We start from the raw sequence: 25,407 nt of genomic DNA, 5'->3' as shown, positions 1-25,407 counted from the left end.
TTGATGCAAAGACGATCATTTTCACAAAAATTTGATAAAATCACAATTATTCAATATTTCTATGCACACAAATGCGAACGGTTTTTCCCTGCTATTTGAAATCTCCTTCTAAGATATAGATGAAAAAGCTTTTCTCTCTAATTATTTTTTGATGGTATATCTGATATGGATATTAAATATATAATGCGTCTTCGTTAACTTAATTCAGTTAGTATGCAAGGTTCGAAGTTCAAACACCGACCACCACAAAAAAAAATTAAATATGTAATGCACATTTCTTTTACCCTTTTTTGGAGAACACGACCGTAGTATTTTACACTACAGTTTCTTTTAAATAAGGAAATTAATTGCTAATTTGATGCGATAATATTTGTTTTTACCCTTTTTATATTCTCATTGGAACACAAGACCTTAGTATTTGACACTAATTTATTATAGTGTCTAAATTATAAAAGAAAAGGTAAATTATAAAAGAAACTATGAACTTTACATATATTAATAAAGTGAAAATGTTACCCGTGTTTATCGGTATTTTTGGTAAACAATAGGGCTGATTTTGGTTATTACAAGCCGGATCAAACCATAAATCCTAGGACATGTTGTGCAATCTTTTTCCAGAAAATACATGAATGCTCATCATATTCATAGGTTGCTTTATGAACAAGATGAAGAAAAGTAGAAAATTGTTTTTCGTATGAAGATAACTGTCTTTCGACAAAGATGAGTAAAGAAAATGCAAGTAAAGGACTTGAAAGTAAAGAAAATGCAAGTAAAAGACTTTAAAGTTTAAACGCATAAACTTAAAGAAAAGGTAAATTACATTGCATTAATGTAAAGGTGGTTCGACAAACCAGATTACATACATTCTGCATGACTCTTTTCTCTGGACGTTGCTACTTCGAGTGCTAGAATTCTAAATTGCTAAGAACTACCAGTCTTCGTCGAGAACTAAATGCCTTCCACGTGTCCGGACACTTGAAACCACTTGAAACTGACTTCTTTACTAGATTAACTGTCTGTCAGTTCCCACCTTTCTGTCAAACACTTCCAATACTTGTCGGACTCTGATTTCTATCGAAAACTCTCAGTACGTGTCAAACTCAGCAACTTCCAATCATGGACTTATTTTGCAGCTTTTGAACCTTCTTTACCTGTCAAATATACACAAGATAAAAATGAAGGCTAACACCTACCTAGTATTCTCATTTCCCTAACTCATTAATTACATGTTTATCTTTGTTTACATGATTATGTCTAAATATATGAATATATTTGACTGCATGATTAATGAACTAAATAACTAAGACAATTAAGTGAGTCTACAATGAGATTAGAAATTAGTATATATTTCAATACATTTCACACGCGACAAAAGCATAAAATAGACCGGTGTTAAATTTGTCCATGTTGGTCTAATGCACTTTGAACTATTGGATTAAATAGAACCACATGGGTTATAATAGTCTCTCTACAACATAAATTTTTTACACTATCTTCAACCTCCCATTCTCACTTATCTTTTCCTTCACTCCACCTTGAATATCACCCAAAAAAAATTAAAAATCATCATATTCATGCCCATGTTCAACTAGAAAAGAAAAACTTTTTCATAAAAAAAGGACCCAATTTAGTTCATCTTCTTTCTCATCCTTAGCTCTAATTCTTTTTGCCAAACTGAAATATGCAATTGGAGATTAGTTCAACCCAATACCCATTATCAATTAAATTCCAATGGGATCTTGGAAAAAAAAAATTAGATTCTAGATAGAGTGCAAAATGCAACTGGACGAATAATTTAAGGGGATTGAGCCCACTTTGATCCCAATTCTTAATTGAGTCTTTTCTTAGAAACAAATATTTTTTTTTAAGAAGCAAATGGAATATATTAGAGTCCTTATATGTGTCAAAAAAAGACCTCAAAGAGTTTACATCATAATGTGTCACAAACAAAGCATACAAAAACAAATCAGCTGATGTCCAAACAAACAAACGAGCTCGACACCAAATATAAAAGCTTAAACCAATGTTAACATGAGTTGCCTTCATCCAAAAAAAAAATGTTAACAAATAATATTATACCGTGAATGACGATCAATTTTCTCCTTATTCTCTTGACACTAAAAAAATAGATGGAGTTTTTATTTTTTAAAGCTTGTGGGTTTTTTCCTTGAGATTAAAATGTGTTTTTTAGGTGAAATTTATGTCTCATATTTTCTCTCTCAAAAATTGCAATACATAAAAAAGCAAAATTAAAATTTGAGATCTTCTAGATCAAATCATTAAGTGACAAATTCACATGAGTCTCTATCAGTAGGTAATTTTAGTAGGTAAAAGGAACATGGGTGACAAATTCGTCAAACTATATTCAAAGGAGTCTCTCTCAGTCGCCAACATGGGATTATGGAAAAGCCTTCTATTCTTCTCGAAGCATAAAGCCTCCAACTCTTCAGTCCAATTATTTTCAGAGACGTGCTGTTGTGTTATAGTATAATCTGCTAAAAGATCGGAGTAATACAATCCTTAAAAAGGTAAAGGATTAAATGATTTTCTGCTCTATATAAATATTTTAAATTTTGTTTTTAATCCTTCGAAAGAGTTACCAACAGACGTTGGCTCAGTTGGTAAGGAACGGGCCACTTCCTTGCAGAAGGTTGTGTGTTCGATTCCCTCTGCCGATGTGAGGGCAGTGTTGGTGGGTGATCTGTAAGTACCTCTATAAGTGCCCTTTGGGCCCGGAGGTGTGCCCTGACCCTGGTGGTGACCGGAGCCGAACCCACCTAAACTTTTTTAAACCAAAAAAAAAAAAAAATCCTTCGAAAGAGTTCAGTAAATTTTAGTCCTTAAAATGTTTTATTTTTTTTGAAAGAAGTCCTTAAAATGTTTTATGTTATAACTTTTGGTCTTTGTTTTTAAATGAATTTATGTGTATATTTAGAGATTTTGAATTATTTTTCGCAGTTATGTTTAATAAATTTCTTGCAAACCTCTAGTTTTTTAAACATGTGATAAATTATTAATAAAAAATTTTAAGTTTTATTTAATTAAAAAATTATATTTAATTCATATTTTGTTAAAAAAAAATTGGAAGAGATTTCTATAATTTTCTAAACATCTTTGTATAAATTTATTTAAAATATGAATGGTGCACATGTGTTGACTTAAAAATATGGAGCAAAAGTCGTAACGAAATCACTTGGAGACCAAAACTTGTTGAAATTTTTTAGAGGGACTAAAAACAAAATTTGAAATATTTATAAAGATAAAAAAAAAAACTTATTTCAAGTCAAAGTTAAAATATAAGGGGCAAGCGTCAATGGGTAACAAATATTAATTTAGCAGTTAATGAATGTTGGTTCAATTGTCAAGGAGTTGACTCATCCGTTGTGAGTTCAATTTCAAGTGTCAATGTGATGATCTTTTTTATGGTGATCTATAAGTAACTCTACTAGCGTTTGCTGAGCATTGATGTTTGTCCCGATCCTAATGAACCTCGGAGTCCAACTGAAAAATTTGATTACAAATGCAATCAAATTAGAGATGTACTATGGACACTTTCTTGTCAACACTCACTCTTTTAATTGAGTAAAATTCACGTGGATTCTACACTTTATGCTGAGCCTATTTTAAAAGTGTAAAATACAAGTTGTATCAAATGTATCAAACAGGAAGCAAGTAAAACCATTATATATGACTGTTTCAAGAAAGATATTATAAACAATATCTCAAATACAAGAGTCTTCAAAGGTGTAGTCCAATGATAAATATTTATATCTTACCGTTAACATTTTCCCCTCTCCTCTAGACTCTAACAATATATTAACAACTAACATTCGTCTTCAAATGTATCTAAAATACAAATGGAATTATCGATAAACAATTGAAATATAGCTAGCTAGAGATGCAGTCACCTTTGTAAGAACGCGAAGAACTTCATTGATTTGTCCACAACACTAAATTTTCTACAATTACCAAACGTAAGCCTACAAAAGCTAATAATAGCATCAACATTCTGAGACGTTTTTAAGGTTGCAACATCAAGCTCAAAATCAACATTTTTCAGTTGTGTCTCATGAACCCAATTTAGAACCAAAAGAAAGTCTAGAGCTTCTCCAATTTCCACATCGAGAATAGGTTGGATCCATGTCTTTTTGGCTAAGAAGAAGCTCCCTTACCCTTAGTCGTCAAGAATGCAAAAATCAATTCATATCTTGTTGGATGCACTAAAACATAGTATTTTTTTGATATAAAAATCATCGTAATTAATACAAAGCATGTCGTGAATAGCGTTTTGATTTAATATTATTAAAGTCAATAAAAGAAGGAAGGAAAAAGAGAGAGTAGTAGTACAACTTACAAGTCACAACAACAATTCTTTCAATATTATCTATAAAATGATTACAAAATGTAGGTAAGCACTCTGTCCGCAATAATGTGCGCAAATGGCATGCATTTTTAAATAGCATGCATTTTTAGCACTAGCAGTTCTTCTATTATCCTTTACTTAAGGGTGTTCAATGTTCATGCTTGCGGGTCAGCACTATTAATTCCTTGACCCAATCCCAAGTGTTTGATTTGAGCTTAGTTTGTGTTGATCTGGTTATACTTAAGTGGCTCAGTTTAGGGAGGTATGAGTTCATGATTTCAAACCGGTGAATCCAACATGTTTAAAAATTGAGAATTTACTTTATCTAGGTAAATTTTAAAATTTACTTTTTCAAATCTTTATAATATATATAAAATGTCACTTTTCTTGGTTTTCAAATTATGTCTTATGGTATGATGGAATCACTCGAACCAAACTGATTATCATCGAACATAGTGGCGTTGGTTAATATTTGATAGAAAAATTGCAGATTTTTTATCCATTGTAAATCAATAAAATTTAATTGGAGGACTAGATAACTCAATTGCTAGTTTAAGCTACGGGTTGAATGAATGAAATAACCAAAGTTCGAATTGTGACCAAAAGAAAAAAAATTAACATAATAACTAACAATAAAAAAAAGGCTTAAATGTGTAATTAGTCCCTACACTTTCATCACATTTTGGTATTAGTCCCTACACTTATTTTTGTTTGGTTTAGGTCCCTGCACTTTGCAAAAAAATTGGATTTAGTCCCTACCGTTAGTCAACTGTTAAAAATAAGATTTATTCCAATGCTTGTCGGACTCTGATTTCTATCGAAAACTCTCAGTACGTGTCAAACTCAGCAACTTCCAATCATGGACTTATTTTGCAGCTTTTGAACCTTCTTTTAGCTGTCAAATATACACAAGATAAAAATGAAGGCTAACACCTACCTAGTATTCTCATTTCCCTAACTCATTAATTACATGTTTATCTTTGTTTACATGATTATGTCTAAATATATGAATATATTTGACTGCATGATTAATGAACTAAATAACTAAGACAATTAAGTGAGTCTAAAATGAGATTAGAAATTAGTATATATTTCAATACATTTCACACGCGACAAAAGCATAAAATAGACCGGTGTTAAATTTGTCCATGTTGGTCTAATGCACTTTGAACCATTGGATTAAATAGAACCACATGGGTTATAATAGTCTCTCTACAACATAAATTTTTTACACTATCTTCAACCTCCCATTCTCACTTATCTTTTCCTTCACTCCACCTTGAATATCACCCAAAAAAATTAAAAAACATCATATTCATGCCCATGTTCAACTAGAAAAGAAAAACTTTTTCATAAAAAAAAAAGACCCAATTTAGTTCATCTTCTTTCTCATCCTTAGCTCTAATTCTTTTTTGCCAAACTGAAATATGCAATTGGAGATTAGTTCAACCCAATACCCATGATCAATTAAATTCCAATGGGATCTTGGAAAAAAAAAATTAGATTCTAGGTAGAGTGCAAAATGCAACTGGACGAATAATTTAAGGGGATTGAGCCCACTTTGATCCCAATTCTTAATTGAGTCTTTTCTTAGAAACAAATATTTTTTTTTAAGAAGCAAATGGAATATATTAGAGTCCTTATATGTGTCAAAAAAAGACCTCAAAGAGTTTACATCACAACGTGTCACAAACAAAGCATACAAACACAAATCAGCCGATGTCCAAACAAACAAACGAGCTCGACACCAAATATAAAAGCTTAAACCAATGTTAACATGAGTTGCCTTCATCCAAAAAAAAAAATGTTAACAAATTTCTCTGTGAATGACGATCAATTTTCTCCTTATTCTCTTGACACTAAAAAAATAGATGGAGTTTTTATTTTTTAAAGCTTGTGGGTTTTTTCCTTGAGATTAAAATGTGTTTTTTAGGTGAAATTTATGTCTCATATTTTCTCTCTCAAAAATTGCAATACATAAAAAAGCAAAATTAAAATTTGAGATCTTCTAGATCAAATCATTAAGTGACAAATTCACATGAGTCTCTATCAGTAGGTAATTTTAGTAGGTAAAAGGAACATGGGTGACAAATTCGTCAAACTATATTCAAAGGAGTCTCTCTCAGTCGCCAACATGGGATTATGGAAAAGCCTTCTATTCTTCTCGAAGCATAAAGCCTCCAACTCTTCAGTCCAATTATTTTCAGAGACGTGCTGCTGTGTAATAGTATAATCTGCTAAAAGATCGGAGTAATATACAATCCTTAAAAAGGTAAAGGATTAAATGATTTTCTGCTCTATATATAAATATTTTAAATTTTGTTTTTAATCCTTCGGAAGAGTTCAGTAAATTTTAGTCCTTAAAATGTTTTTTTTTTTGAAAGAAGTCCTTAAAATGTTTTATGTTATAACTTTTGGTCTTTGTTTTTAAATGAATTTATGTGTATATTTAGAGATTTTTTGCAGTTATGTTTAATAAACTAGTGTACGAACCCGTGCAACGCACGGCTGGAATATCCTGTTAATTTTTATTTAAGTTAGAAAACAACGTGAGCAGACCAAATATATTCGGTTAAGAATAAATATTATCACTCAGCAACAGCAGCAATAATACAAAAACCACCAAAGCACACATACATAATATTAACCATCAAGGGGAAATCCACAAAGAAGAATACAATCTCTCTTTCTGTACTTTGTTGTGCTAAAGATGCATTGATAAAGAGCACATCCTTTCACATACTGTTCAACTTCACAATGTAAAAAATACCCCTTTTTGTTCTAAACTGTTCACCTTGTTTCCCTTTTTCACCCATGCACTTTTCATTTAGACAAAGAAATCCTTTATCTTTGTTATTTGAAACTAATAGTTTGAGGGTTACTTTAGTAATTTTCATTAAAACATATTTGTTAACTTGCACTAATTTGTCAACTTAGACCCTTTCCTTTGAAGGATCTTAGACCCAGTTTTATTTTATAACAAATAGCTTGGGGGATATTTACTAAATTGTCCCTTACTTTAAATTGGTTTACCAAACTAAATAAATTTATAGCTTCCATGATGAGTTTATAGCTTATCTTTGCAAGCTTATAATTTTTTTGTGAGATATATTTCAGAGTGTAAGTGTTTTTAAAATAAATAATATAATATTTAAGGTTGAAATTGTTTTTTTTTTTTGAAGTAAAGGTTGAAATTGATTTTTTTAAATGTAATATAAAAAAAAAATATCATTTTGGACATATTGCTATCCACACCATCGTTTTAGGCCTACACCACTTCACTAAACAGAATTGGGCCGAACCCAGTCTCCCACATGAAACCAGCGACTACCCTACTCTCTCACTCTCATTTCTCATTAGAAACCCTAATTTACAGATCTGATTCATCCTCCCCCACAACAGCCGCGACAACCTTTTCTCCCCAACCGCCGCCGAAATCAGCCTCGTTTGGCTAGAAGAGTCGAGTTTTCGTTTTTTCCTCAACCTTCTCTATTTATATAGTCAAACAGAATCACAAAGGGGTAGATCCAAAAATGGTCATCTCTTTTGAAAGAACTTTCCGACCAAATTGTTCTTGTTCCTTCAATCGAGTATCCTCCACAACATAGACGAAAGAATCACACACCAGCATGGGCATCCAAATTATTTTCAGTTTTCTTTCGATCAATTGTTTGGTATGTCTTTTTTCTTTGATTTTCTTTGCTCTTTCTTCTCATGTATTTTCTACGTTATTCCTTATTATGTCACGTATTTGTTGCTATGAGTTTTTCCCCCTTTTTAGTTTTCAGAAACTTTTGGAACAAACATTTTGAACTACAGTGTGAATTACTTTAAAAGCATTGTACTGTGTTCTCTTTCTCATACACTTGATTTGGGATTCTAATTTATCCACTAATTTTATAAAATCAAATGTTTTTTATTCTGATTTTATATAAAAAAATCGAATATAACATCATGTTTTGAAATATGAGTGAAATAAGAGTCAAGTATTATAAGGTGGGATATTAGTTCAAAGCTTCAGCTTTTAGGTTACTTTAATTACTATGAAAGAATGCGATGCCGTATTTCGGCAACACTATTTTATCTACCAAATGACAGCCTCTATCTGTTGACAATTGTTAAATATCATTCTCACTGAACGAAGCAATTCGGATGTCTATTTTTTGTCTGTGTTTTTTCTGTTGTGAAAATATTCACTTAAATGGGACCAAATGTTAATTTTTAATTAATGATTGAAGCTGATATATGTTGTGTCTGAGTTTAGATTTTTGGTTTCCCATATACTAATTTTAGGTATATAGGAGTACACTAATTACGCAAATGTTTGTTTACTGTGTATGTATTTATTAGGAAACCATTATTCAAAAAAAAAAAAAAAAGAAGTAGGAAACCAAATAAACCGTTATCTTATATTTATTTGGGGTTACACCATTATTAGTATATGGTAATACATTGATTAGTACTCCCTCCGTCCCAAATTATAAGCAAAAAAAACTCATTTTCTTGATCCCAAATTATAAGCAAAAAAAACTAACTTTTATCATATTTAATTATGTTTTTTCAAAAAATCATCTTTTCCAAATAGCAATTAATTGCAATTTGCATTCATTATGCTCTCCCTTTCATTTTTTCTATAACTAATAACCAATAAAAATTGTTTTTACATCTTTCTATAAAACTTATTCCAAGGATAACACAAGAAATTATACTACAAACCACAATATTTTAGTTTTCTTAGTAAGTGTGAAAATCTTTTTTTTTGCTTGTAACTTAGGACGGAGGGAGTATATGATAATATACTAATTAATAATTTTGTAAATGGGTTATACCACATAATTATGAAAGTTTTATGTTGCGGCTGCCTTGTCGTTCTGAAATGCCTTGATGACTATTTTGAAGATTTTTTTTTTTTTTACTTGTTTAAAGGTTAAGAAAAATAACGTATTCTCAATTTTGAGGTTGCAACTGTTTTGGGTATGCTTAATGTAATTGGTAGGGAGCTGGACATAAGGAGGGATCTTGTTTGTTTTTTGGTAGGATTGCTCATGTGGAGGAAGGCATACGGTGATGAGTGATAGATTCATCTTAGATGAGAGTGCTTCAAGCCGGTAATCTTCATTTTAAGTGCTTTTTGATAGACCTTGCTTTGAATTTTTGATTGTAGCACATCTGCTGGTTGCACCGTATGCACTGAACTTTCCATGGCATACTTTCAATTATAGCACTTCCTTTTGCCCAAGTCTATAAAGGTAAAGAATACTCAACTACCATAATAAAGTGTAATGTTCAACTTAGCATCATAAACCCGTGCTTACACTCGACAATTTTATATACCCCAAACCTGGGAATTTAGAAGATCTAGCATTTTCTTTCATAATGAGGGCATCCACCTTCCTAAATGAAGAGGATGGCAGAAGTTTAATGAATATCATAAAAGGATGTATAGCAGAAATTTGATCAACACCTTTGAATAAGTGGAAGCTTTAGTCTTATGAGTTGTAGTTGTTGCGATGTTGTTGGATCTCAATCCATATAAGAAAGCACCAGTGCAGTGATGTTGGTGTAGTTGTTATCCCGTTCTTCTCCAATCTGAAAAGAGGTGTCAAGAATCTTTGATACAACAAAAAATTTAAAGAAAAATTAAATAATGGGAATGTTACATTATTGAATATTTTGCTTGCTCGTTAACCTCTTTTTCAAACGTAAGATAAATATTGATTGATTGTGTTGATTTCCTTTCAGGTTGAATTTCAAACTGCTGCAGAAAGGATGATAATTTTAATCACCACAATAAAAAGAGAAAAAGACCTTTCCAAATACACATTTCATGTGATGGTAGAGGTTGTACTGTCCTTGCAACAGAAAAAATCGCCTTCAACATCAGAGACTAACTGCAGGTATTAAACCTTTTGCTTTCTGCTAAATTGAAAGTTTGTTAGTTCCGTTTAAAATGTTATCATTTTTTTACACACTCAACCATGACAGCCTATGTATGCGAGTTTTGTAGATTTTTATTTTTTTTGAACATCTATGTATGCTTTTTTTACGCTTCTACTTGTTTCGAACATCTATGTATCTTGGTCACTTATTGATCTATGGAATTTAATCTGGCTTTTTAAAAAAACCTTTAGGTGTATGTTAAATGGGCTAACCTGATTTGTATGATAATGGTGCTTTTTGTAATGACTATACATCCACCTCAATGTCTCAATTTTTGGCAAACTCTTTTTGGTCATCAAATTATATTGATGTGGTTGGATATGCATTGGTGTCATATTAATATGTATTTTTCATAGTTTGTTTTGTTATGTAGTCATCACTTTCATTTTTGCACAGAAGGTCTGTTTGGCTAAATCTTGTGAAGATACAGCAAAAAGCCCAAGAACTCCTTGACATAAGGTCTGTTTGGCTTTTCTATTTCTTGACTAAATCTCTTTTGAGTTTATGTTTTGTATGGTTTAGTGATTTATAGATAAAAAATGCTCTTTCTTGAGTTTGAATTTCAGTTTAAGTTCTGTACATGATCAATTATGAGAGGCTATAACACTTATGTTAAATAGGTTAAATATTGTAGTTAGAAGTAGTAAACAATCTCACCGATTCTTTCATGTTTGTAAGCTGTAGAAAGAGCAATTCATTTCTTGGTAAGAGCTCATATCTAATTTTTCATGGTACCTGTCGTACATTCAAACAATTGAACATGTTTAGTACAAATTTCATTGTAGGAGCAATTGAATCAGTAGTTTTAACATATACATGAGCAACAATATAAGTGCAGATTTAGCCCATGCTGAGAAATTTTTGTTCTCTGCAGATTTAGTTATAACATGTTCATATGAATTAACAAGTATTTTAAGTGAAAGTTTTCTTCTTTATTGGACAGATTGCATAGAAAAATAATACCTTAAAGATAGAAAAGGATCAAGAAGAGATGAAAAGGTTTAAAACTGGAATCTTTTTAATGGAATGGGGAAACCCACCACAAATGCAGCTGAACACCAATGCTTCATAGGAAGGCGTCTTCCACTATTTATGGAGATTGTTTATAGAGTAATAGAGTATTATAGAGATGCTTGAAAGTTGAAAAGTGTTTTTTGTTTATGTCAGTCTGCATTTGCAGTCCTTTCCAGCTGTAAAGTGCTTAAATTATTGTAAAACAAATAGCTTTAATTCAACATTTTATGGGATATAGTATCTTAAGTGTGCCAGACCTGCAGAAAGTTTTTGAGTACCGTGCTGCAGTAGCTGACGACCTACTACTCTGATAATAGTTAAATCGCCATCCTAATTATCTCTCATTCCCTAGCTAAACTTAATCAATAGCCAAACTAAATGGGCCACCCCCTATAAAAATTTCTAAGCAATTAAAATAATCAACTTAATCCCACAGCAAGCCATTGGGGATGAACAGTTCTCCCTAAATAGCACTAAAGACATGTGTTTGATTTCTTGCAAACCTCTAGTTTTTCAAACATGTGATAAATTATTAATAAGAATTTTTAAGTTTTATTTAATTAAAAATTTATATTTAATTCATATTTTGTTAAAAAAATTGGAAGAGATTTCTATAATTTTCTAAACATCTTTGTATAAATTTATTTAAAATACGAATGGTACACATGTGTTGACTTAAAAATATGGAGCAAAAGTCGTAACGGAAATTACTTGGAGACTCATCCGTTGTGAGTTCAATTTCAATTGTCAATGTGATGATCTTTTTTATGGTGATTTATAAGTAACTCTACTAGCGTTTACTGAGCATTGATGTTTGTCCCGATCCTAATGAACCTCAGAGTCCAACTGAAAAATTTGATTACAAATGCAATCAAATTAGAGATATACTATGGACACTTTCTTGTCAACACTCACTCTTTTAATTGAGTAAAATTCACGTGGATTCTACACTTTATGCGTAACCTATTTTTAAAGTGTGAAAAAGTTGTATCAAATGTATCAAACAGGAAGCAAGTAAAACCATTATATATGACTGTTTCAAGAAAGATATTATAAACAATATCTCAAATACAAGAGTCTTCAAAGGTGTAGTCCAATGATAAATATTTATATCTTACCGTTAACATTTTCCCCTCTCCTCTAGACTCTAACAATATATTAACAACTAACATTCGTCTTCAAATGTATCTAAAATACAAATGGAATTATCGATAAACAATTGAAATATAGCTAGCTAGAGATGCAGTCACCTTTGTAAGAACGCGAAGAACTTCATTGATTTGTCCACAACACTAAATTTTCTACAATTACCAAACGTAAGCCTACAAAAGCTAATAATAGCATCAACATTCTGAGACGTTTTTAAGGTTGCAACATCAAGCTCAAAATCAACATTTTTCAGTTGTGTCTCATGAACCCAATTTAGAACCAAAAGAAAGTCTAGAGCTTCTCCAATTTCCACATCGAGAATAGGTTGGATCCATGTCTTTTTGGCTAAGAAGAAGCTCCCTTACCCTTAGTCGTCAAGAATGCAAAAATCAATTCATATCTTGTTGGATGCACTAAAACATAGTATTTTTTTGATATAAAAATCATCGTAATTAATACAAAGCATGTCGTGAATAGCGTTTTGATTTAATATTATTAAAGTCAATAAAAGAAGGAAGGAAAAAGAGAGAGTAGTAGTACAACTTACAAGTCACAACAACAATTCTTTCAATATTATCTATAAAATGATTACAAAATGTAGGTAAGCACTCTGTCCGCAATAATGTGCGCAAATGGCATGCATTTTTAAATAGCATGCATTTTTAGCACTAGCAGTTCTTCTATTATCCTTTACTTAAGGGTGTTCAATGTTCATGCTTGCGGGTCAGCACTATTAATTCCTTGACCCAATCCCAAGTGTTTGATTTGAGCTTAGTTTGTGTTGATCTGGTTATACTTAAGTGGCTCAGTTTAGGGAGGTATGAGTTCATGATTTCAAACCGGTGAATCCAACATGTTTAAAAATTGAGAATTTACTTTATCTAGGTAAATTTTAAAATTTACTTTTTCAAATCTTTATAATATATATAAAATGTCACTTTTCTTGGTTTTCAAATTATGTCTTATGGTATGATGGAATCACTCGAACCAAACTGATTATCATCGAACATAGTGGCGTTGGTTAATATTTGATAGAAAAATTGCAGATTTTTTATCCATTGTAAATCAATAAAATTTAATTGGAGGACTAGATAACTCAATTGCTAGTTTAAGCTACGGGTTGAATGAATGAAATAACCAAAGTTCGAATTGTGACCAAAAGAAAAAAAATTAACATAATAACTAACAATAAAAAAAAGGCTTAAATGTGTAATTAGTCCCTACACTTTCATCACATTTTGGTATTAGTCCCTACACTTATTTTTGTTTGGTTTAGGTCCCTGCACTTTGTAAAAAAATTGGATTTAGTCCCTACCGTTAGTCAACTGTTAAAAAAAAGTGAAGGATAGCAGAATGACATGTGGCATGCGATTATTGGGCCATGTGGCACCATACAAGTGGTTTTAGTTATAAGTTTATAATTAATAATAGTATTAATTAATTAATTTGCATAAAACAATTAATTCTGAAATAAAACAAAAAATAAACTTCTACGGGATCTTCGAAAACGTATCAGCTCACATATTTCTTCCACAACAAGTTCTCACTCACACCACTATCACCCACTTCCTCCTTACACATAACACAAAAATTAATAATACAGGAACCTATATCTCCATCTTTCAAATCCATCGTCACTCCCAATCTTCAAAATTAATGTCGTATTCATCATCTTCGTCAACTCTTCGATGTTCTCTTTCAAATTCCCTTATTCCCACAACCCAAACATGTTATTGGATTTTGATTCGTTTTTTATTTTTATTATTTCTGAATTTTCGGACCCCTTCTGTGATTTCAAGGCCTTATGAACTTATAGTATTAATTAATAATAGGATTTTGAATGGTGATTGATTCATTGGTGAATTTCTGGGTTTAATATTGTTGTTGTTTGTGTTTTTGGGTTGTTGAGTTTTTAAAGAATCTAAGATAAAGAAGATGATTTGGGTGTTGATGAAGCAAAACAGGAAGAAGGAGATGAGGTTGTGTGGTGATGGTGGATTCACGGGATGAAGTTGGTTGCTAATTTTTACTGATTGAAATATTAAAAAAATTAAAGCTTTTTGTTTATTTAATTTTTAATGAATTTTGCAAAACCAATTTTGTATAGTGCCACGTGGCCCAGTAATTGCATGCCACGTGGTATTCTGTTTCCTTTTCTTTTTTTTTTAACAGTTGACTAACGGCAGGGACTAAATCCAATTTTTTTTAAAAGTGCAGGGACCTAAACCAAACAAAAAAAAGTGTAGGGACTAATACCAAAATGTGATGAAAGTGTAGGGACTAATTACACATTTAAGCCTAAAAAAAAACTTTCAAAAAAAAAACTAACAATAAAAAATTAGTTTTTTTACATCAAGAAATAAGTAAATTAATTGGGTAGCTACTATGTAAGTAGCCCATTCACACACAAACTTTTTTTTTGTTGGTGGCCGGGGTTCGAACCTCGGACTTTATTGTCCATACCAACTGAGCTAAGCTCACGAGCACATTCACACACAAACTAGATTAATGGGGTATTAGCTACAATGTAATTTTAAATTAATTAATTTGAAGAGAAATAATCAAACTTATCTGCATAGCTAGGCTCCAACAAGTCACCTATTTCACTCGTTTTCAATTTTCAACACCTAGACTAAATAATAATAATGTTCCTTAAATCAAACTATACACTAAATTTTATAATCAAAGTTGAACACGTTTCACAGTATTCATTCTTATCTACAATAGTTTAATCCTAACAACGTTTTCTCAATCCGGTGTGCTATGAAAAAGTCTTCCCATTGCTTCTGCTCACGGTTTCATATCATAATATCACATCATATATATACACATAAACACAAAGCCCGATTCACAACTACAATTCAAACCCACTTCACATATTCACATTCAAACTATTCTCTCTCAAAAAAATTCTTAAACCATCTTTCTTAATTATGATGAGGAAGGGACAGAACCAAAACATGTTTGTGAGGATCATGTGTTCACCAATAAGAGCATTAGGAAAAGCAAGAGATGCATACGTAAGAAGCATAACAAACTGTGGTCAAAATATGAGTTATGGAAGTTATCCAATGGATGCTGCTAGTAAATTTTCTTTATCAAGAAGTCAAAGTGCAGGAACATCAAGAAGATCATCATCAAGAAGATCATCAGCATCATTAGAGGGTAATGAAGATTTTGCTGAGCTTGTTAGGGCTGCTTCTGCTAGAACTTTAGTTAATAGAATTGATGTGGATTTAGTTCTCAAGCAACAACAACAGCAGAAATTGAATAAAGGGTTACCTAAGTCTAGTAGTGTTGGAATGGCTAAGATTGATGAGGATATGCCTTTTGATTCTAGTGTTGAAGGAAAAGTTGGTTTTGTTGCTGATTCTTATCCTAGATCAAAGAGTTATGCTGTTGGACATAGAAGAAATGTTGTTGCTTTCTGAATTTAATTGTTGAATTGAATTGGAACTTTTTTAGTCTTAGCAATGTGTGAGTTATTGTAAGAAATTAAGAGATGGATTTAATTGAATCATAATCTCTTTTTAATTGAATCTTGTGTTTTGGATGTATAATTAAATTAGTTGTTTTCTATTTATGTAGGGATGCCACAAGATTTGTAAATTTGGCTTGTTTTCATAATTTGTTAATGAAAAATGCTATTTCGGGGGAAGGAACCTTGCGAACAATTTCATAATTTGTTAATGAAAAATGCTACTCCCTCCGTTTCACAATACTTGTCCATTTTGGAGAATAATTTTGTTTCACTTTACTTGTCCCTTTCAAGTTTCAATGCAACATTAATTATTGGTTTATCAATAATACCCTTATATATTTATTGTAGAGAGAGAAATAATAGAATGAAATAATAAATGAGTAAGGGTATTATAGAAAAAACACAAAGAATTGCATCAAAAATGACAACATTTATTTGATTCCTTGGTATGTGTAATTTCTCTAAAATGGACATGTATTTTGAAACGGAGGGAGTATTTCGGGTGAAGGAACCTTGCGAACAATGTATTCCGGTCAATCCATTTTTATTGACTTCACTTTTTCTCCCAAAACCTTGATGATTTTTTGCTAAATCTTATTTCTCATTGGTTAGTCTATCATTTTTAGTATCATTAGTATTTATGACGGGGTTTCAAACAATGACCCTTATGATTTCACTTTTTAACTCCCTCGACCTAACCTAGTTACTCTTATACAAGATGGGATGGTCGAAGTACTATTAGAATATAGTTATTATGTGTTAGTTTGGTCGGGAAGAAGTTGACTCATACTCAATAAAAACATGAGTATAACTTCTCAAGATGATATGTTTCTAAGATAATTTGTATATAAGATATAGTTTTATAAGTGTCATCCGAACTTTGATACTCAACTCATCTAAACATTTTGAAGGTTTGGGAGAACAAGAATGAGTCGTGTGCCATGACTGTTGATAGATCGTGCGTCATGATTGAAGAGTGGCAACACGCAAATACTACCCGAACTGATTCCAATCACCAAGGCACACATATGCAGCCACCAAGTCGTATTTTGCAGCAGACTGGTGATGGCGAATTTCGCAAGTGTACGAAATCGTGCAAGTAGTAAAGTTAAAACGGTAAAACCGAGTATCGAACTCGAGGATTGCGTTATACTTATTGAATTGTATTTAAGACTTATTTGAACAAAAAGGTACGAGATTTGTTTTTAGTGCAATAATGAAAATAACGGAAAATAAAGTGATTAAGATTAATGGGAGAAAGATGCTAGGGATGAGTTTCGCTAGATGACCATGAAAAGCTAATAACTTAGTCTCAACTATTGAATCGACTCATATGATCGTTACCGAATTATCTAATTTATTCTTGCCCTAATTCCTTGGTGACAAAAACTTTAAACCTAAAATAAAGACCTAATTCCTTAGTGAATTTGAAGATTAGGGTTAAGCATTAACGAACAAGAATTCTCTTAATGATTCCAAGGGTTTGTATCTATTCCTAGATTACAAAGGCAAGGATCTCTTATTTCAAAGCGTTTATCAATTCCACTTCCGTATCACAAAATAAACCGTAAATCAATTTAAAGGCGGTCGACACAATAAAAAGCATTAAGAACGGAAATAAGAGAAACAATCATATGAATTTCAATCAATAAAATAAACTAGGTCATAATAAACATGTTCATCTAGGTCTACTCATCCCCAACAAAGGAGAGTTTAGTTACACATAATCAAGCAATAAACAATAGAAGAAGAATTACAAGGTGAATTCATGAATAGACCTTGTTAAAACCCCTTCAATGATGTTCCAAGTCGCTCCAAATCACTCTCCTATGTGTTTCTATGCCTTTTGATCTCCAAAAAATCGTCCCTTTAAGTCTGAGACCGAGTTCCTTTAAATAGATACAGGCAAAATCGGTTACCGATGGCATCCAATCGGTAACCGATTGCTCACTTAAGCCCAAAATATGCGATCCAGAAAAGGCAGAATCGGTAGCCGATGCAAGGCCATCGGTAGCCGATTTTTCCAGTGTTGAAAGTTGGAAATTCAGCAGCAAAATCGGTGGTTGATTGGAAATAACGGTGATCGATTCCTGACTTCCTCAACTTGTGTTTTTCCTCCTTTTTGGCTTCTAGCTCCCAGAATTACATCAAAAATGGCCCAAACATTACATAAAAAGTGCCTAATAAACTAGGATGACAGGGTGTCATCACAACCCCAAACTTGAACTATTCCTTGTCCTCAAGGAATTTACTTGCAACAGTGACAAACGACAGTAAAATAACAGGCACCTGATGAAATGATAGTACCCAAAAGTTCAATCTCCCTCTAGCTAAAGATGAGCTAGTTTGACTTGTTCGCATCCACCAGTTCACAACTCCACGCAAAAATTATGAAATAGGGTTCTACCAGTCGACATGCAGGTCTACATATTACCATACGCTTGAAAAGTTTCTAAACATCAATCAAAGTCAAAGTCATTACACACTTTTGAGGTCTTTAGGGTTATAACAGGGCTTAGGTAAAAGATGGGATATATTTGGATAAGTAAGATACACAAAATTTGAGTTAGGCATTCCTACAAGTGATAAACAAAATTCAATCCCCCAATTCCCCTTTGAAATAACGATTCTAGGTACCTAGAGAACATTTTCAAAACTTGGGACACTTCGAGTTTGAAGTTTACTCGGATATAGCAATGTGTGTCCCTTTTTTTTCAATTTCATTCTTCTCTTTTTTTTTTCAAACTTTTAGATACACCATTTTGTGTGTATTTTTCATTCTTTTTCTTTCTTTCTTTCTTGTTCTCTAGTACCCCACCCCAAACTTATTAGGTTGCAAATTCCAAAGGCAACCCCAAACTTATCATTTAGCAACATTCTACATAGCCTAACTCAAAAATAAAATTTCGGGTTAATCATCCTAAAAGGCTCTAGGCTTCATTTGTAGTTTGTCACCGAACAAAAAGTTCTAAACCTACCGGCTCAAATTGGCTTAAAATGGATAAAGCAAAAGTAAACAAAATAGGGTAGGCTTCAAAAAGGCTCACAGGACCAAGCACTTTTGCCTCAAAGTGTAAATGACAAAGACCAATCAACAGTAGAGAAACAATGCAAGTTCTAGAAATGTAGTTGCATGGAAATCTAATCTAACATATAAGTAAATTGGAAAACAAAGTTTGGCAATGAACCTTATGACTGAGATTTCTGGGAGTTGTGACTACCTAGCAACGCCGTACACTTCGCCTTTGAAAAACCAAGTCACTCCTCCTTTTTGAACTTTCAGAATATCATTTCATCAAATCACTGTTACTAAACTGGAATAGGTCACATGAAACAAACAAATTCATTAATAATAAACAAGTTCAAGAACAAGTACAAATAAGGGACACTACTCAAGTTCAAATCAAAATACAACTGAAACAAAGTACTGAATCAAATAACAAAAACAGAAAAAAAATCTAGAAAATTGCTTACTGACGTGGGTTGCCTCCCACGAAGCGCTTTTTTAATGTCATTAGCTTGACGCATCAACCACTGTTAAGGTGGCATATACGATACAAAGAACACATCATCCTTCTTCTTCCTTTTGTTGGATAAGAACTCCATGAACTTGAGCAATAGATGATGTTGCTTCCATATCATTTTCAAGTGGACAACAATGAACAAGGCATAAATGGCTTCTAGGACTTCATCAATCTCTTCCTTTTTCCCTGCCTTGTTGCTAAAAAAATTTGGAGAAATGTTTTGTTGAGGAATTTCTGGTTGGACATCTAAATCTCTCCAAAGTTGAGACTTTTGAGTTTCCTTACCAACTAGATCAGCCTCAATATTTATTGATTCCCCCTCATCTTCTTTCTTTTCCACAACAATGAATTTATCTCCAATCTCCAGCTTCTTAAGCTCAACCACTTGCTCAAATAACCTCTCACATTGACTCTCAAATGTTTCAATCGAAACATGATTATCAGTCATGAATTCAATCAAAACATCCGTGATATGAAATTTCTCGTCATATGAATCTAGGGGAAGAATTTGAGTAGGTAAAATTTGCTTCCAATTGATATTTTTCATGAAAGTCGTATCTTCTTCTACTTCCATGACCAACAGATCTTCTTTCGGCATTGGGACATAATAATCAAAAGTGTCACTCATATGTCCTTCTCTACAAAAATCAAATCTATGAGGAAGAAACCGAAGGAGATCTTTTTCGAATGTATCTCTCATGATTTGTCCCTCAAGTATACGACATTGTGCGGATAGAAGACAATTTTCAGTTTCATCCCGTAGTTGTAAAAGAAGACAATCATCAAACTCTTCCATACTCTACGGACGATAAATATCTCAACAAAGAAAAATAATACTAACACACAACATTAGAAAATCAACAAAAATAAAATAAAACAAAAATTTTATCAACGGTGATCGATTCCTGACTTCCTCAACTTGTGTTTTTCCTCCTTTTTGGCTTCTAGCTCCCAGAATTACATCAAAAACGGCCCAAACATTACATAAAAAGTGCCTAATAAACTAGGATGACAGGGTGTCATCAACTGGTGTGCACTTGCAGCCTTTGTCCGCGACTTCAGTGGCTCCTGTGCACTGGCAGTGTCCTCCTCGAGGACGTCTCAAGTGTAACGTGGATGTAGGTTTTTCGGTTGCTACGAACAGAACCGACATAGGCATTTGTGTGAGAGATGATGACGGTGCTTTTGTGCTAGCCAAAACCATAAGCTTTGATGTTGTTCATTCGGTTCATGTTGGCGAAGCTTTGGGTCTATATCATGCTTTGGAATGGTTACGATATGCAATTCAATAATGCTGACTTTGCAATGGATTCTAAAACTACTCATGATGCTTTCCATTCTCATAAAGATGATGTCTCTGAATTCACGCAATCATTTCGGCTTGTCAATCTCTCTTCACCAATCAATTCACAGACTCTCGAGTTGAGTTTACTAGGCGACAAGCAAATGCGGTTACTCGTGCGCTTGCAGGAGAGACCACATTATTAGTTAGTCCCGTTATTTATCTTAATACCCCAGGTTGTATTTATAATGTTATTTTTCATGAAATGCTATAAGCATCTTCTCTTGAAAAAACATTTTGTGTCTATTATATATATATATAACATTAATAGCACACTTCTTCAAAAAAAAACATTAATAGCACACATTTCATAATTCATACTTTGCTAGATGCAAATTTGTTCTGCGTATAAAGTGTAATCTACATATATACGAAGCAGGGCAATGGAAGTATTTGTTTTTTTTCGAACTTGGGAGAATGTTGGAAAAAAATTATTTAGATGATAAAAGTGAAATATATTTTTTTATTTAGGGACTGTATAATAAACCATACTAACATACATGAGCTTTAACATGTACATTTTAATTATTTTTGTTTATGGCAAGAAAACATGTCAATATACCGTTTGGATTAGATCAATGTAATGACCATAATGACCAGATTTGCTTCCTATATATTTTAGATAGAGCCAGAGTTGCTTACTAATCTCTTTTTAGTTATCAGATAATAATCAAATTACCACATGTAAAGAACTAGTCTGACTTTTTTGTAAGAATATATGCAACTTGTATGACATTTTTAGTCAAATTTATACGCTGGTTGACATGGCGGTAAAGGATCCCAAATTGAACTCTCGTATTTTCTTCAATGGAGGCTGGTTTGATTCACCTAAAATGGCTAAAAATCTCACTTGACTAAAACTACAAGTCAACAAAATTGCTTGTTATGCAAGCCAATATATATGTAGCGTATGTAAATAACTAAAATAACTGTTTATTCTTAATCTTTCACTAAAAAAATAATAATACAAAATACAATAAAAACAAATTTTAAAAAAGAAAGAGAAGGACAAAGTCTACAACCTTCTCTGTGCTTCACTCTCTAACCAATTTCACCAAATCTTTGACCAATTTAACTAAATGTCAAACATAAAATAAAAATATTACAGCGAGTATGAAGAAGTATAACCAACATGCCAAAATATGATTTGCCATTCTGAATATAACTTCAATTTAACTTTTCCATTTGCTTTTTTCAAAATTCCATTTTTGTGCTCCAAAGTCCAAATATCACATGCAACTCTGCGCAATCAACAACCTTGCAGTTTAGGCACTAGCATTTTTTTGGCATCTTTCTCATCCACAAATGATCTTAACCTATATTTTGGCTATAAATATGAACAATAAATCAGAGCAAAATAAGTGGAGAGTTGTTTGGTTGCTGAAAAAATGTAGAAAGAGAGAAAATAGAAGAGTTTTTGAGAGGTGTCACCATGTCAAGCAAACCTCTTTATATATACCTCGTTAGTTGTTACTCATACTCATCTTTAAGCCAAAATCTTGAATGTATAAGTGTAGAATTAGCAACCTATAGTGTTATTTGAACTGCAGTTCATTATGTTAGAAACTTTGTTTGATGGAACGACTTGAGTTCTACAAGGGATTTTGAATGTCCTGCGATATCTACACTTGGACATGGTGAGTGAAAAGAAACAATAATTTAGTTTTGTTATTATTTCAAAAAACAATGTTTTTTATGTTACTCTTTCAAAAAAAATGTTTTTTATGTTATTTTTTTATCGGTACACATTTTTTGTGGGTGTCATTTAGATATCAAGTGTAGATTGTAGAGTGTGTCATGAACGCTTTTTTTAACATTCACTCTTTTATTGGATGAAATAAATGTATGTCTCACAATTTAGAATAAAGCGATGAGACTCAAATAAATTTTCCATGGTAAGAGAGTGAATATTAGAGATAGTGCTAGAAAGAAAATGTTTCTTGCATTTATCTTCAAATGTGATTAAAAAATAAAAGGAATAAACAATTGATTTAATCTCTAAACTATTACCTCGACAATTTAATCACTGAACCATAAAAATCAACTAAAATAATGTCCCTAAACTATAGAAATGCATCAATTTAATTTTTAAACTATCATGAAAATCAATCAATTTTGTTAACTGAATGACTAACTAATTGGATGAAAGAATAGGTAAGAGTGATAGTTTAAAAATTAAGTAAGTAACCTCAACAACTGAAAAATTAAGTTTTGCTTAAATAAACAACTTAATTAAACACTTATCATACTGGTGTTTATGTTTTGTTTAGTTCTAGGTGTATTTTCATTTTTATTTTATCTTCCCTCGAGCTCTTCTCCGTTTTACTACTTTGTGAAGTACCTCTGATACTCTTCGAGGATCAAGCATACTCGTATAGGCTCATAGAATCACACATTTGAGGATGACTATACATATAACTCCAAAGATGCCTACAATTATAATAGTGATTCATTCAATTTTATTTGTTTAAAAAAACCTAAAATGCAAAAGCTTGAAGGTGAGAAAAACACAAGAAGGGGGGTTGAATTGTGTTTTGGAAAATTCTTCGTTTCTCCTAAAAATTGAACACACCGATCAGAAGCTAAGTGAAACAGCTTATGAAGTGATAATCAGAATCTGAACGCAGCGGAATAAGAGAGAGAGAAGAAGAAAGACACAAAGCAATTATACTGGTTCCTTCCACAATCCGGAAGTAGTCCAGTCCCCCTTGCACTTCCAAGGAGATTTCACTAGAATGTAATATCTGATTACAATTGCTCAAGCACACAGCAAGAGACTTCCTTTGCTCAAGCACACTTTGCAAGAGTCTTCCTATGCTCAAGAACACAATCAAGAGACTTCTATGCTCAAGCACAACTGCAAGAGACTTCTAGACAAACAAAATTACACAGAAAATTGTTTGAGGTTGAACACTTGATATACAATCAGAGGTGATCACAAAACAAATCAGATACAGACTCTAAGACTTAAGAATTTCTAAGATAAGAACTTTGAGAAACAGAAATTTTAAGTGAATGCAGAACAATTTCAGCAGAGGTTTGACACTTGTAAAAATATTGAGAGTCTTTCGTTCAGCATTACCAAATCTCTAAGTCTTCACTCCTTTATATAGAGGTGTGAAAGAGACGTTGTGAAATTGCCAGCACATCAAAGAGTCGTTGTTGAAGCTTGATCTTTCACCAATAATCTTTTGCCTGATTTGGTTGTTGTCCTATGAAGAACCAATTTGAAATCCATTCTCATTGTGAAGGAACATCTTTGCAGGCATAGCTGTTATTCTGGAGCTGTTTTCTTGTCTTGTAGTGTGGACACAAAACAGAGTAGTGGAGAAGGTGGTTGTACAGTTCGTACAAAGTACAATGTCAACGCTTTTTGAAGATAAGCTTCCAAATCCTTCAAATCTTCACCAAAATGACCGTTGCAAATTACCACTAGTCTTCTGCAGTGTTTTCGAATCCAATAGACAGCTTTTGAAATGTTGATCCTTGAATCTTTAGCTTGTGGTGATAATCAGCTTCTGATGAGCTTCAGCTTCTGATGAAGTCGCTTCTGAACTATCCGCTTCTGATGACTATCCGCTTCTAATGACTTTCAGCTTCTGATAACTTTCAGCTTCTGATGACGTCATCATTCTTCAGGAGCACTTTTGTCTTCAGATGCACTTTTGTGTTCAGATGCACTTTTCTTCTTAGATGGTTTCAAGCTTCCTTTTCTTGATTCCTTAGCTCTTTTTTTGTTCTTCAGAACCTTTACATGATGTAAATTTTTAACTATGGTCCTGTACACTTGAACAAATATTAGCTAGTCCAATTTACAATTTTTAATATCTTGTTATCATCAAAACTCTTTAAGGCTCATTGTTAACACATTTTGTTCCAACAAAGCTGATTTGTATGGCTCTACAGTGGCAAGCCTGACCAAATAATCTTCAAAAGCAAGCCAAGCCTAAAACATATTTTTATATTAACAATCTCTGCACCTCTTTGTACCACTCTAGAAAATTTAAGTTAATCAAATATATGGCCTGTGTGACCACATTTTTTAGTTGTGTGACCACTATTTATTTGGTTAACTAAGTGGAAAAATAGTGGTCGCGTGCATTTTAGTTGCGTGACCACATTTTTCAGCTTTTAAATGCTGGAAAAATAGTTGTCACGCGACTGAAAAAATGTGATCACATAGACCATATATTTGGTGAACTGAAATTTGTCAGAGTGGTACAAAGTGATATACACATTAAGGATGTTTACCCATCTTTATTCTTTTTATATATGAGGTCTTTTTAATATGTATATGACGCCTTTTTGATTATATAATAGGGTTAATTAAGTAAATTGTCCCTATAAATATTCAGAATTTTGTTTTTAGTCCCTACAAAATAAAGTCACACTTTTTAGTCCCTATAAAATTTTCCATCAACATTTTTAGTCCCTGTAAAATTTTCCATCAGCATTTTTAGTCCCTATAAAATTTTTCCATCAGCATTTTTAGTTCCTAAAATGCTTAAGGAAAATGTCATAGGGACTAAAAAGTGTGATTTTATTTTGTAGGGACTAAAAACAAAACTGTGAATATTTATAGGGACTAAAAACT

At 32.3% G+C, this 25,407-nt stretch overlaps 2 protein-coding genes and 2 long non-coding RNA genes across 12 annotated transcripts; 2 read left to right on the top strand and 2 right to left on the bottom strand.

Moving 5' to 3' along the window:
* The first annotated feature begins 7,711 nt into the window (after window positions 1-7,711).
* LOC146952142 (uncharacterized) lies at window positions 7,712-11,568 on the top strand. 9 transcript variants are annotated; one of them, XR_015033978.1, is made up of 5 exons: window positions 7,712-8,037; window positions 9,528-9,612; window positions 10,106-10,260; window positions 10,700-10,762; window positions 11,247-11,568. It is a non-coding gene; the product is annotated as an uncharacterized LOC146952142 (long non-coding RNA). The 9 variants fall into 9 exon arrangements; XR_015033967.1 differs by lacking the exon at window positions 9,528-9,612 and adding an exon at window positions 9,401-9,471; XR_015033970.1 differs by having other exon boundaries at window positions 9,401-9,612; window positions 10,703-10,762.
* Window positions 10,105-11,056, bottom strand: LOC146952143 (uncharacterized). Its single transcript, XR_015033980.1, has 2 exons — window positions 10,961-11,056; window positions 10,105-10,279 (listed from the first exon to the last, which is right to left on the bottom strand). It is a non-coding gene; the product is annotated as an uncharacterized LOC146952143 (long non-coding RNA).
* A 3,788-nt stretch (window positions 11,569-15,356) lies between the features above and the next one.
* LOC146952141 (uncharacterized) lies at window positions 15,357-16,124 on the top strand. Its single transcript, XM_085758285.1, has one exon. It carries the CDS (start codon window positions 15,400-15,402, stop codon window positions 15,895-15,897), a length of 498 nt encoding a protein of 165 aa, XP_085614411.1. The 5' UTR covers window positions 15,357-15,399; the 3' UTR covers window positions 15,898-16,124.
* A 1,692-nt stretch (window positions 16,125-17,816) lies between these two features.
* LOC146952140 (uncharacterized) lies at window positions 17,817-20,267 on the bottom strand. Its single transcript, XM_085758274.1, has one exon. It carries the CDS (start codon window positions 20,265-20,267, stop codon window positions 19,485-19,487), a length of 783 nt encoding a protein of 260 aa, XP_085614400.1. The 3' UTR covers window positions 17,817-19,484.
* Between the last annotated feature and the right edge of the window lie 5,140 nt (window positions 20,268-25,407).

This window comes from Medicago sativa, chromosome 1, assembly GCF_051527215.1.
Source record: "Medicago sativa cultivar Bolivia chromosome 1, Bolivia_mono, whole genome shotgun sequence".
NCBI classification, from domain to species: domain Eukaryota; kingdom Viridiplantae; phylum Streptophyta; class Magnoliopsida; order Fabales; family Fabaceae; genus Medicago; species Medicago sativa.
This window is presented reverse-complemented; position numbering and strand designations above follow the sequence as displayed.

Bases quoted from the DNA above. Each gene is read 5' to 3' on its own strand.
- LOC146952141 (XM_085758285.1), top strand. From the start codon at position 15,400: ATGATGAGGAAGGGACAGAACCAAAACATGTTTGTGAGGATCATGTGT.
- LOC146952140 (XM_085758274.1), bottom strand. From the start codon at position 20,267: ATGGAAGAGTTTGATGATTGTCTTCTTTTACAACTACGGGATGAAACT.